General features: G+C 40.0%; 1 protein-coding gene across 1 annotated transcript in view; it reads left to right on the plus strand.

Annotated features, from left to right (window-relative positions):
* Positions 1–14,854, plus strand: part of Dpyd (dihydropyrimidine dehydrogenase) — an 865,876-nt gene that overhangs the window by 826,306 nt on the left and 24,716 nt on the right. The window contains exon 21 of the mRNA NM_031027.2: positions 12,569–12,712. Coding sequence (NP_112289.2) covers positions 12,569–12,712 — 144 coding nt within the window. The remainder of the gene's footprint in view (positions 1–12,568; positions 12,713–14,854) is intronic.

The raw sequence follows: 14,854 nt of genomic DNA on the forward strand, positions 1-14,854 counted from the left end.
ACAAGCCACTCGCCCAGGTGCTGGGGTTAGTGTCTGTTCCTTAGAACAGCGAGAGCTCTGCAGGTTGGGCTTCTAGTAGAAACGGCTATTGTCCGTTGCCTGAATTTTAGCTGCCACATGCGACTGCAAAGCAATACACAAAACACACACGCGTACAGATATATGCATAAATAATTTTTAGTTCTTGTCCATTTCATGACTGTTATTATGTATATCCAGTTGTAACACTAGTCTGGTTTATTTCTACACAATGTGTCTTACATGAGTTTGTAACTAGGCAACAAACTTCTTACAGATAATTTCAGGTATAATAATAGTTATCTTCATTTTCCAGTTCATATCACTCATAATCTCTTTGAGTTTAAAAAAAATGTTTTATTTATATCAGTTATCTATTTGGAGCTTGCATTAAATGATATATATACGTATACATAAATATATACATACACATATGTATCATATACATATACAGTATATTCATATATTATTTTATATGTGAGTTTATATGTATAGGTATTATAGTTTTTTTTGATGTATCTTTTACCTATAAAGTCTAAAGTTGTTTATAACATCATTTAACCTTGGGAGTTTGGAAGTTATGCATAGCATCTTTATCTTATAACTGATATAGATTTAAAATGTCCTACAGTTGAGAGGAAGGAATGGAATTACAGTTTTTTACACACTTCAATGTTTTCTCCACAAGCTATATGATAACAACTGGGAGTAAACCCCAAGGATTTCTATCTGTAACAGAAAGAAAACAGAATGAAAGCTCACTGGAAGGAGGGAACATCAAAGACCAGCTAGTCCAACCCGCTCGTCTTACACATGAGCGAACACACTCCCTCAGACTCAGAGGGAGTTGCCATTCTACCATGGGTCACAAAATTAGCTGACGGCTAGCTGGGCTCTCTCAGACCCCATCTCTAAAAGCTCAACTATATGCTACCTCCAATCTGCCACATTGCCTGCCCCAGCAAGATGCCTCCCACGGGCACTGCTTCTTGAAGCTGAAGTATATTAAATTCACATTTGGCTGCTAATCATTTTCTCAGCAGCTCTATGGTATTTCATTAACTGCTGCATGTAACACTGTGGCCTTTCACCTGTATTAACTTGAGCTCATTAAACTTGAGGCCAGTCATAAACAGGACTGAACTAATTCAGATATTTGGCTTCATGTGTGTTCAGCATTTGTCTAATGGTTTCTACTGGGTGAAACACATTTCCCTTCACGATTCAGGAAATGAGGAAAAAACAACAAGGAGCATGGATTTCTGGAAAAGTACTCCACATGGAGTACATGCTTTCATATCACAAATAATATATTGAATACCTCATGTAAGGCTCTGTGGGGGAGGAGCAGAGTAATGGGAGGGAGACACAGCACAGACCAGGGATTGAATTCCTGGTTCTGTCACTTAATGATGAGAAGTGGAATGAGTGACTTAGGATTCCTGAACCTTAGACTTGTCCTCGAATATTTAAAGGCCAATATATCCACCCTATGTTCCTGATGAAGACCCGGTGTTCTTCCCACTGCACAAAGGAACCACAGATGAAGTTGAACAGAACTTGAAGTGGCTCCCAGACAGAGGCCAGAAAACATGGAGTTCTGATGTCCAAAGACAGATGATGAATGTTCCAGCTTCAGAACACAGTGTTATTGGCCTTTCCTCTACTCTTAGGTTCTTTTTTATGCTGAACGAATTGTGTGATTGTACGATGCCACCCACACTGGGGAATGGTGCCCCTACACCCATCAACTCTCATGTTCATCTTTCTGAATATACCCTCAAGATATACCCATAGGCGATGTCTTACTTCACTATCTATACATCCCTTGGCCCATGAATATCAAACCCAAACTTCAACATTTTGCTGCGGACTACTTTTTATTTCCTAATGTAAAGTCTTAAATAGCAATATTAATATTTTTACGATTGTCTAGCTTGTTATTCTGTGACAAACAAAATCTCATCTCCAGTCTTCCTCGTATGACTATACCATCTGGTCACACATTTTCAAACGTTATGTGCTTTCATATTTCCTAACAAGTAAAGTCCAAGCCAGTTCACCCAGAACTCAGAGTCCTTCCTAACTCACCCAGATTTTCCCCACAGTGCCCCTGCCACTAAATGTATTTTTTTTTACAAATTAAGAGTAAACTCATTCTTTATCATCTCCACTTTCCACCTCTTTTTCATTGTCTATGTTTTTGTGACAAGAATTTGCTATGGCATGGAACTCACAGTGTAACACAGATTGAACTCAAACTCCTGCATCTATCTCCCTTTTGAGTGCCAGAGTCACAGGCTTGTGCCATAGCATCCAATGCCACTCCATTCCTTTAGTGACCTTTTATAGCACTGGATGCTCCTGAAATTTCTCAGTATAAAGACCTCCTTCACTCCAAAGCTTTCTTCAACTCTAACTATGGTCAGCTGCCTATCAGATCAACTGTCAGACCATTTCAGCATCTCTACCTGCATTTAGCCAACCTCTCCTTAAAAGTACTCTTGTATCCCATAGGCCAAGTAAATAACACCCGGTTTTGTCCTTCTGCGGTTGCTACAAAAAACTCTGGAAAATGCATTCTCTAGGTCACCGCTGACTGTTTATTCCTGCCGTGATTAAAGTCTGATACTCTCAGAGCTTACTTTCTCTTGATTTCTATTATTTTAATTATGTACCAATCAAAATATGAAACTGACTTCCTTGATTTTTTTTCCAGTTTTCTTATATGGGCACATGAGTGTATAGTGGAGATCAGAACCATGCACACCTCTCACAAAAGAATATCAGCTCTTGTTCCCAACATAAGCTCTCTACCCGCTGACCACAGGAGCTCTGCTCACTCTTGGTTTCCGATCTTCTCCCCTCATCCAGCCCTCTCTCTTTCTCCCCCTCTTCTCTCTACTCTCCTTTGTCTAGAGTATTCCTGGGCAGTTCTCTGCGTACTGTCTTTAGATTTTCTCTCTGATTTGGTCTCTTTAAGTGAGAGGCCAGTTTCCCAAACCTTGACCTGAAGACATGCTGATTATTCCAGTAAGCAATAGGAAACCTGATAAGAGCCATCTAAATGCTATTTCAGTATAAAATCACACTGTTCTCAACCCTGTTCTCTAGAGATGAGTTAGTTGAGTCAGCCTTCCTCCCAACAATCTGAGAGGCTTCCAAAAAGTATTTTTCTCCTATTCTTTATTGTGTCCTCAGGTCCTGCACCCACACAGTAATGACAAAACCAAACCTTGCTGTAATTAGCTGTAGATGGTGTTCTTTAAAGCTAGAGTTATTCTCTATGATGACACTGTCCCTAGTGAGTGAGCATTCTCTGGTTTTCTGGCATCTTTCCGAGGTTTATTTTGTCCCTCCTGTGTTTCTTTCACTTGGAAGATTGACAGCCTTGTTCATGACCTTCACACCTTTATTGACATGGCTTGCCCAGTTAAACTTACTTTATCCCCAGAACTCAGGTTAGGTGTCAGCTCATACAGACAGTCACTGGCCTAAACTAGGTACACATTGTCATCACTCATATAACAGCCTGCATCACCTATGTAGTAGCCATTGCCGTAGGCATTGCAACTATTATGATCTGTACATTCTTTAAGGCCGCAGACTGTCTCATACATGTGTGTGTGTGAGTGTGTGTGTGTGTGTGTGTGTGTGTGTGTGTGTGTGTGTGTGGACACTCTTTAAGATTCAACTGTTATGATGATAACATTGTTTCATCTAATTTCTAATCTTAAATAAAATGTGTATACCATTTGTTTTGATCTAAAACTCTTTGGGATGCCTGACATTTCGAACATGTGGCAAAATGTTGTGCCTGTTCAATCTATTTACGATATTGAATGACCCTTAAACACTGGATCAATGCTTTTCTCTCTGTGATCTCAAGGAAGGAAGATGGAAGCATGACTAAAAGTGACAGCGTAGGAGGTGTGAGTCTTAAACGACTTGCTGACTACACTGTGTGCCATCAGGGAACCTTAACATAGAGAGGAGACTCAGTAAAGGAAATCTCTTAGATGTTATGAGAACTGAACTTAAACTACAAAGCCAAAATCTTGCCAAACTCTAGTATTCCAATTTTTACTATTAGACTACAAAAGTACACAGTATATAGATGCTCTTTTTCTATCTTCTTACTGGTGTCCACTGTCCAAGTCTGAGGCATTATTAAATTGTTTCCTGTTGTATCAGTTTAAGCAGTACATGTCAATTACCCTGTGGGTGAAGAGAATTTCTAAACCCTTATATTAATGCTATAATAAATACTACACTGAAAGTGTATAGTCCATGAAATACTTTTGCTTTTATTGAAAATAGATTTTTTTCTCATATAATATGTCCTGATTCAGTTTCTTCTTCCTCTCTTATTCCTGTCCCCCAACCCCAACATCCCCAGCTATCTGGAACCTCTCTCTCTCTCTCTCTCTCTCTCTCTCTCTCTCTCTCTCTCTCTTTCTCTCCACCCCTCTCATTAGAAAACAAACAGGCATCTATGAGAAAATAATAAAATAAAACATAAGTTTAAATACAAACAAATACATCAGAATTAGTCAATGCAAGCAAAGAGAAGGAAAAGAGACCAAGAAAAGGCAAAAGGAACAGAGGCCTACTTGTTTACACACTGAAGAATCACATAATGGCACAATAACCTATAATATAGACTCAAAGGACCTGGAAGGTAAAACAGATAAAATGAATAATATAATACAATATAAAATTGTATATAATTAAAAACTCTGAGATGACATTTGAGACAAGGAACCTCGAAAGATGAGTTTCCTGTTGACTTCCTATCTGTGGGCATGAGGTCCACCTGTAAGAGCAGTTTGTTTCTACAGTGACACTCCCTTGGAGGAACTAAATTATCAATCGCAAGTGGATAAGAACTGGAGATAGCTTCTGACTTGGGGCATGGGTCCACTTCTTGCGCTCTAGGCTTCTATATGGTGCAGACCTGTGCAGGTCCTGTTCACTCTGTCCCTGTCCCTGTGAGTCCGTATGTGTGCCAGCCCTACTGATGCTTTGTTCCTTGGTGTTCTCCGTCCCCTGTAACTCTTACTCTTTCTGCCTCCCTGAGGAGAGGGACTCCGAGGAGACATTCCTTATAGAGATGAGTGCTTTAAAGTCTTCACTCTGCATATTGTCTGGCTGTGGTCTCTGTGTTTGTCCCCATCAGCTGCAGGAGGAAGCTTCTCTGATGATGGCTGAGCAAGGCACTCATTTGTGACTACAGCAAAATGCTGTTAGTAAGTACTTTTCTGCTACCTCCCCTTGGTAGCACAGTAGTATTTGTTTTCCCCTTAGGTCTCTGTGCTATTTAGGCTCAAATTCTTCATCACCCAAGAAGTGTAGGGTATGGGTTCCAGCTAGTGTAAAGGGGCTTAAGTCAAGTCAGATTATTAGGTGGTTACTCCTAAAAGCTCTGTGCCCCAATTACCCTAGCGTAGCTGGCAGAGACCCACCATTGTGGGTGGAAAAGTTTGTAGCTGAGTTGGTGTTTACAGTTTGCCTTTGGCTGCATATGGAGTACTGTCCTATACCAAAGACAATAGAACCTAGGAGTAAAGGTTCTATGTAGGCCCCAGATTGACTTCCCCATGTTCAATGAAGTATGTAGGCATTATCCTATTTGGACTCGTGATGAACAAACTCTAGTCTTTACCTCATGCTGAGTTGTATGGGCATTCCTGTGGGACTCCTTTGACCAACAATTCAATTAGATATAACCCATTCCCAGTACTGGAAGCTTCATTTGGTAACAAGAGATGTTCAGGTAGGGCTCTGACTCTGCCTTGTCAATTTCATTTAGATCACCTTCATATAGGTATATATTTTCTAAAGTTTCTACTGTATTAGGTTTCTATACTTTCCTTGATTTTGGTCATCTCTCCCTTATTTCCTCCTTTGTTTCTCTTTAGCCCCCAATCCCAATGGATCTTCCCATCCCAGCCCCTGTCTATCAGTCATTATCTATTCTAGTTTCCTTTCCTGTGGAGATCTACCTGTTTCCCTAGTCCCTTTCTCTGTCCCTAACCCCTGAGGTTAGATTGACTGTAGTTTACTTATCATTGATTTAATAGCTAATTTACACATATACACACACATGACTACATACCATATATTGTCTCTCTGGAACTTGGCTCCCTAACATCTGAGGAGGGGCATGTAAGTTGTTTCCTGTTTCTGACTGTTTTGACCAAAGCAGAAATGGACATAGTTGAATGTCTATAAAGGTGAATAAAGCCTTTGTTGGGTGGATGCCCAAGAGTAGATAGCTGGATCCTGAAGTAGATTGATAACCATCTTGAGGAACGGCCATGCTGATTTTCATAGTGGTTGTACATTTGACAATCCAAATGACAATGAATGAGTTTTCTCCTTGCTCCACAATTTCACTAGCATGAATGATTAATACTGGTCTTAGCCATTCTGGTAAGTGTAAAATGAAATTTTGAAATACTTTTAATTTGCATTTTCTTGACAATTAAGGATGTTGAAGTTTTCAAGTGTTTGTGGGCCATTTGAGTTTTGAGAATCCAATTAAGTCTATACCCCATATTTTAATTAGATTATTTGTTTTTTTTTGTTAACTGCTTTTTTGAGATTCTTATATATTTTGGATATTAACCATCTATCAGATGTGTAGTTGGTATAAGTATTTTCTCTTATATTTTTGGTTGGGAGCCTAGCCTTTAATTACTGAGCCATCTCTCCAGCCCAGTATTTTCTCAATTTGTAAAATGTCATTTTGTCCCTGGCCATAGTGACATGCAGGTTCCCAGGGAATAACTGATGGAATTGGGGGCTAGGAGAAAATAATCAGTGGGAGGAAAGCGAAGGATGGAGGGGAAGATCTGTGTGCTCTTCTGTGTGGGAGCAGGGAAGAGAGAGACGCCAGAGCAGGTGGTCTGCTGAAGAGCTGAGGGTGAGAGCACAGGGAATGAACTGAAAGAGAGGGGAAGACTTGTGGTTAGCCTTCCTGCTTCCCAGGCTGATGTGGCCTGTAGGTACCAAGGGAGTGAGTTACTCAATCTAAACCACTGTAATGCAGATAGCAAAACCACAGTCAAATGTGAGTCAATGGTTGCTTTTATAGTTGAAAAGGAGGTACCGAAACTCACATGTTACAGAGCTGAAAAGACACTCAACATCTCTGTCTTCCACACTGCATCCCACATTATAGGCACACAGCAATTAAAGCAGAACCAGAACATAGTATAGATTTCGTCATTTCAACCCCAGGATAGCCATTTTACAATAAACCATCAGATTCAGAGAGTCCATGATCCCCCATCCCTAGTGCTTGGTATGTATGTGTGTTTTTATATGTATATGTGTGATGTTTATATAACATAAATTATATAATTTCATCCTTATTTTGCATACAAATTATAAATCATATATATATATAATTGTCCAAAACACATTTTAATTGCCTTATGCATTTTAAAGACCTATTCTACAGAAATGCATTTTCTTTATTTTTCTCCAATTGTTGGTCACTTGGTAATATTTATAGAGTATTCCAAGAAGTATGGTACAGCTTGTAAGGAAGTAGGGTAAAAGTGTTAAGTGGAAATATTTGATTTATAATTTAGTTTGACATTAGCCCTTCATGAAAATGAGAGAGACTTAAACAAGTAAGTACTATGACCACCATATAGAGTCTATATAGAAATTATTTAACCTTTAATCAAGACAGTTCATTGGCTAGTGTAGAAATTTTGTACTGTATTTGGGTGTGTAGGGAGTGCAGCCACAGATAGCTAGTAGCCACCTCACATGTAGAATATGCCATTGGAAATAAAGATCTACATTAGGTAGTTATAAAAGATATACTTTTTAATCTGTGTTATTCTTCATTCTACAGTGCAAATACATGTACACATATGTGCACAAACAAGAGATATGTTGGCAGATATCAGTTGTTTTGCGGTTCATACTGATCCATATGTATAGCACACAGCATAACTCAGAAATCCTTTTATCTTTTCATGTTATTACTGTAGACGTAGCAGTAATTACTCTTCTTGCAGTTATTGTTTCCAATCAGATAAGAGAGTATGATTTAAAAATAGAATTGATACACCACAGTTCTATAGAGTATGCTATTAGCCAACTCTGCCATTCTCATAAAAGTTATGCAATTTAGACTGGATGATGCCAGTGCCTGCTTCTATTAGGAACAAGAACCCTTTTCCACTGTGTAATGTGTTCAATTACCTTTAGATGGATCCGTGAATAAATTATAATCCAAGCAGACTATTTTTCCTCCAAGCTTTGCCGGCATAAGGAATCATTGTTGAGTCACAAGGTTGCCGCCTCTCTGTTGGCTATGCAATGCTTTTTATATCTGGATAGAAACCATTTCAGTATGAGATACTGTTTTCTTTAAAGGGGTAACATTTAGGTGTTTTGAGGAGAGCAAATTCATCAGTGACGAATCCCTGGAGAAACTATTGAAGTAAAACTCACCCCTTTCTGACTTTTGTTCTGTGTGTTGGTTGCAAGACCGATTGGATGGTCCTCAAGAATGTTTTGCCTTTGTTTGGGGAACCTAGCATGATGCACAAAACTTCTTTGAGTTATGGCTGTCTCTAATGAAAATTAGGAGAAGACGGAATGAGAGGAAAGGGATCCTGAGGCTGGGTCCACCAGGCCCCACTACTTCTCCTCCTACAATGGAAACTCAATGAACTGCATGTTCAGGCAGAGATCTGAACCAAATGCTTTACTAATCATCACTGATGGAAAACGTATACACTATTCATCTTTGCTTTTTCTTAGCCTTCTTTAGCTTTGCATATTTTGTCCATTTGTATGTTTTTGCAAGGATCAGGTCACAAATATAAGCCTGAATGTAGCCTGTCTGTGGGTAAAGGAGGAAAAAGGGTATCTTTTACATTATCAGAGATTCCTAAAGACCTGAGTTCATTACCAGCACCCATGCAGTACCCATGTTTAAAAGCTGGGAATGATAGTGAGTACCTCCAATTCCAGCACTGGAGAGGTAGACACAGGCAGATCTCCAGTGCTCAAAGGCCAGTCAGCATGGATTAATGGGTGAGCCCCAGGCACCAAAAAGAGACACTATCTCAAATAAGATGAAGAGCTTCCAAGCCATTACACCAGAGATTTACCTGTGGTCTCTGAATGCCCAGTGAAGATAATCATCCACACGCACATGTAGGTACGCATGCGCATTTGAGCGTACACTCATGTGTATGCATCTGCGCATGCGTGCGGGCATGCTCACAGATGCTTTCAGTACGTCTAAATCATAAAGCCACTATAATACATTTGATTTGATGTGTGTGTGTGTGTGTGTGTGTGTGTGTGTGTGTGTGTGTGTGTGTGTGTGTGTGTGTGTGTGTGTGTACGTACATATTTTCAGGGATATGTGCATCTGTGTATAAGTCGAAGCCTGATGTTAATATTAAGTTAATTCCACCCTAGTGAGACAGGACCTCTCAATCGAGCCTAGAACCCATAGATTCAGCCATTTTAACTATCATCTTGCTCCGTAGATTCTCCTGTCTCTGCTCTTCTTACATGCTGGGATTACAAGTAGTATACTCTGTCCACCAGAATTTATATGAGTCCTAGGGTCTAAACTCTAGTCCTCATGCTTGCATGGCAAACAATTTACCCGCTGAGCTATCTCCCCACCCCTACCTGTATTATTTTTTCCAGCATATAACTTTTCATACTAATGAGGGAAGCAATAATCCTGGTGGCAGCCTTGAAGTTTTGGAAAGTATCCCTTAGCCTCTGGTCTCTCCACGTGGTAGTAGGAATCAACAAATGAGCACATCTGAATTTGGAGCCATGCAGTTCGGGGTTGAAGAAATACTCATTGGTATTTTGTGCATGTGTTTTTAACTTAAAGGAAAAATGTACAGTAGCCACTCTCTTGTCTAATTAATTTTCCTCACCAATAAATAAATAATATCCTCGGGAATCTTTACATTAAATTGAAAGCATTCCCTTAGTACTGATTATGCAGATGAGTAAATTACAGTCATAGCACTGGTAGTCATGGGCTGGATGCTTCAGTTTTATATTGGCAAATGTGGCCAACTAGTACAAAAGTAACAGGGGCCATCAGCCTATTAGATGCTCACACTGGATGTCTGCCATTCAGCATGAAGGGATGTTCAAATCTCTGGAATCGTCGTCATTATTACTGTGAATGCAATCATTTCAGGTCGCAGTTTAACTACATTTCTTCTGTTCATTTGAATGAGGAATAATCATTTCAGGTTTATTGTGTGTGTGTGTGTGTGTGTGTGTGTGTGTGTGTGTGTGTGTGTGTGTGTGTTTATGTGTAGGATAGGTAGGCATGTGGACTATTGGAGAGCCAAGGAGGAAGTTGTATCCCATGAAGCTGGAGTTACCGGTGGTTGTAAGGAGTCCAGCATGGTACTGTGAACTTAACTCTGGTCCCCTGGAAAGGCAGTAAGCAACATTAGCTACTGAGCTAATGCCACTCCTGGAAAACAAATCAGACACATAGAAGACACTGTTACTGTCCTCTAGTCTCTGTTTAAAGAAGACAAATTGAAAAATTGCAAGAATGTTTGTTTTCAACACAGCCTTTGCACAACTCGAGTGGAACTGGATGGCGTTGAGAGAGATACAATCAATGGCAGCAACCAGGATCATGGTTCAGACTTCTTAGGGTTAGTCGATGTGAAAGCCTGCAGGAAGCAAAGGCAGTGTGCTTAAATGCTGAGCTGTTCTTGATCATATATATCAGTGCAAGGGCCCTTGACGTACAAGAAAAATGTATAGTGATCTTCAGACTTGTGTCACAAGTGTGATGTGTTCTGCACTGCACCTTATGAGACATTATCTAGACCCAAGAAATCAGTCTTCCTAGCGTAACCCCAACTCCCCAAGCATCCAAACAGTGTTATTTGAACATTAAATAGAACATAAAATAAAAATCACATGAGAATTATTTTTATATTAAAGTGGCTTTCCCATGGGGTAAGTTCTGAGGACTGCTTTTAGACTCTTGTTTATGATTTTAATAAGCCAGCATCACTTATATTACAGGAAAACAGAAAATACTCTACCCTCCGTCATATCATTTCATATTACTGTAAGCATTAAATGTTGTAATTTGGAAAAGTGCTAAGATATAGAGATGAAGTACATAATTCTAATCCAATTGGGTATAAATTAATTTGGTATTGACTTCCATTTTCCATTTACTTGACTTCTTGACATAATTATAGTGAGTTGATAATCAAAGTAATAAGCTTAGGTGTATTTCCACATAAATATGTTCTTTGCTAGTATAAATATACGGTGGAAGGCTACAGTCTGGTCTGCCTTGATTGGATGGCTTGTGCTCCACTACCTACCTACCCTCTTACAATCTCCAAAGAGTTCTTCTCCCTGGGACCATATTGAAGCTGGAGAGTGAAGGCCAGTACTCTGAAACCCATTGCTGGGTCAGAGAGGAGGATGACCTTCCAGCTCTGTACTTTTCCAAATCCCTATCATCTAGAAAAATGGGTTTCATAATGCAGGAGCAAGAGCCTGTTTTTGCAGTGGTGTAAGAGCCATGGCAACTCCAGCTTACAGACTGCTGTGGAACACTTGGAATTCAGTGGTGTCTGTCACCAGTGGGGCTGCATCAGCAAACGTGAAGATCAAAGGTTCCAGAAAAGGGAAAGACACTGTGAAGAGGAGATAATTGTGGGATAATGAATGGTATGAGGGCATTTTTGTGTTAACTTCAAACCACTTAGCATTTTTCCACAGCACCTAGGTTTCTTCCTAAATGAACTTTGTAAAGTACAATTGAATAACCTTGAGATTTAAAGCCGCATTATGCTTCTGAATACTGATGGAGTTTGTTTAAGCATTGAGATATACCCTCTGCCTTTCGTTTCTGTTTCTATTTTTTGCCTCCTTCACGCAAAATAAAGTTTATTTTCCGTGCAGAGGAATCAATATTTTTGTCATTTTGCTTTTTCAACTATTCCAGTAAGTTGCAATCAACATTAGTTACAATCTTTAAAGAGACGCAGTAAGAATTTGAACACAATAAAATGCAGATACAGAGGAGAACTTTGGCAAAGCACCTCTGCTATTGACAGAGGCATTTGTCAAGGGCTACGGCTGTGTCTATACTGTGCTAAAAACCTGATGGCGAGGAAAATAAAGCATCAATAGGTTGCATCTTCTGTCTGTACAAACCAAACAAATGGTCTCCTTAAAAGCTATTATCTTAAGTGAGTGGATTTGGTTTGCCATGGTGAAATCTATCCCGCTTAGAAATGAATTTTAATTAACATCTGCATCTAATGCATAAATATTTGGCTGAAGAATTCTTCTCTTGTTTTCTTTTTGATGCCAGACAGAATCAGGCACATAGAAGGCTAGTGGTCCAGGAGGAAGACCTAGTTAACAGGGATGTGAAACACTCTTCGAACACACATTTGTTTGTGGATGATATTTGTGTGTAGAGCCCTCCTATGCTGTTCCTTTTTATACGTTAATATGAGTTCTACTTTGTGTGTTTTCCATTTAGAAACTTCCAAGCTTTGGACCGTACCTTGAACGGCGCAAGAAAATCCTAGCAGCAAGTAAAATCAGAGAGAAAGATCAAAACAGAGCTTGCTCACCTCTCCAGAGAAAGCACTTTAACTCCCAAAAGCCGATTCCTGCCATCAAGGTAAAATTAAGACAAATGCATACATGTATTTATTTATTTATTTAATTTTTTTATTAACTTGAGTATTTCTTATATACATTTCGAGTGTTATTCCCTTTCCCGGTTTCCGAGCAAACATCCCCCTCCCCCCTCCCCTTCCTTATGGGTGTTCCCCTCCCAACCCTCCCCCCATTGCCGCCCTCCCCCCATAGACTAGTTCACTGGGGGTTCAGTCTTAGCAGGACCCAGGGCTTCCCCTTCCACTGGTGCTCTTACTAGGATATTCATTGCTACCTATGGAGACAGAGTCCAGGGTCAGTCCATGCATAGTCTTTAGGTAGTGGCTTAGTCCCTGGAAGCTCTGGTTGCTTGGTATTGTTGTACTTTTGGGGTCTCGAGCCCCTTCAAGCTCTTCCAGTTCATTCTCTGATTCCTTCAACGGGGGACCTATTCTCAGTTCAGTGGTTTGCTGCTGGCATTCGCCTCTGTATTTGCTGTATTCTGGCTGTGTCTCTCAGGAGCGATCTACATCCGGCTCCTGTCGGTCTGCACTTCTTTGCTTCATCCATCTTGTCTAATTGGGTGGCTGTATATGTATAGGCCACATGTGGGGCAGGCTCTGAATGGGTGTTCCTTAAGTCTCTGTTTTAGTCTTTGCCTCTCCCTTCCCTGCCAAGGGTATTCTTTTTCCTCATTTAAAGAAGGAGTGAAGCATTCACATTTTGATCATCCATCTTGAGTTTCATTTGTTCTAGGGATCTAGGGTAATTCAAGCATTTGGGCTAATAGCCACTTATCAATGAGTGCATACCATGTATGTCTTTCTGTGATTGGGTTAGCTCACTCAGGATGATATTTTCCAGTTCCAACCATTTGCCTACGAATTTCATAAACTCGTTGTTTTTGATAGCTGAGTAATATTCCATTGTGTAGATGTACCACATTTTCTGTATCCATTCCTCTGTTGAAGGGCATCTGGGTTCTTTCCATTTTCTGGCTATTATAAATAAGGCTGCGATGAACATAGTGGAGCACGTGTCTCTTTTATATGTTGAGGCATCTTTTGGGTATATGCCCAAGAGAGGTATAGCTGGATCCTCAGGCAGTTCAATGTCCAATTTTCTGAGGAACCTCCAGACTGATTTCCAGAATGGTTTTACCAGTCTGCAATCCCACCAAAAATGGAGGAGTGTTCCTCTTTCTCCACATCCTCGCCAGCATCTGCTGTCACCTGAGTTTTTGATCTTAGCCAATCGCACTGGTGTGAGGTGAAATCTCAGGGTTGTTTTGATTTGCATTTCCCTTATGACTAAAGATGTTGAACATTTCTTTAGGTGTTTCTCAGCCATTCGGCATTCCTCAGCTGTGAATTCTTTGTTTAGCTCTGAACCCCATTTTTTAATAGGGTTATTTGTTTCCCTGCGGTCTAACTTCTTGAGTTCTTTGTATATTTTGGATATAAGGCCTCTATCTGTTGTAGGATTGGTAAAGATCTTTTCCCAAACTGTTGGTTGCCGTTTTGTCCTAACCACAGTGTCCTTTGCCTTACAGAAGCTTTGCAGTTTTATGAGATCCCATTTGTCGATTCTTGATCTTAGAGCATAAGCCATTGGTGTTTTGTTCAGGAAATTTTTTCCAGTGACCATGTGTTCCAGATGTTTCCCTAGTTTTTCTTCTATTAGTTTGAGTGTGTCTGGTTTGATGTGGAGGTCCTTGATCCACTTGGACTTTAGCTTTGTACAGGGTGATAAGCATGGATCGATCTGCATTCTTCTACATGTTGCTCTCCAGTTGAACCAGCACCATTTGCTGAAAATGCTATCTTTTTTCCATTGGATGGTTTTGGCTCCTTTGTCAAAAATCAAGTGACCATAGGTGTGTGGGTTCATTTCTGGGTCTTCAATTCTATTCCATTGGTCTATCTGTCTGTCTCTGTACCAATACCATGCAGTTTTTATCACTATTGCTCTGTAATACTGCTTGAGTTCAGGGATAGTGATTCCCCCTGAAGTCCTTTTATTGTTGAGGATAGCTTTAGCTATCCTAGGTTTTTTGTTATTCCAGATGAATTTGCAAATTGTTCTGTCTAACTCTTTGAAGAATTGGATTGGTATTTTGATGGGGATTGCATTGAATCTGTAGATCGCTTTTGGTAAAATGGCC

This window comes from Rattus norvegicus, chromosome 2 (assembly GCF_036323735.1).
Source record: "Rattus norvegicus strain BN/NHsdMcwi chromosome 2, GRCr8, whole genome shotgun sequence".
Lineage (NCBI taxonomy): Eukaryota > Metazoa > Chordata > Mammalia > Rodentia > Muridae > Rattus > Rattus norvegicus.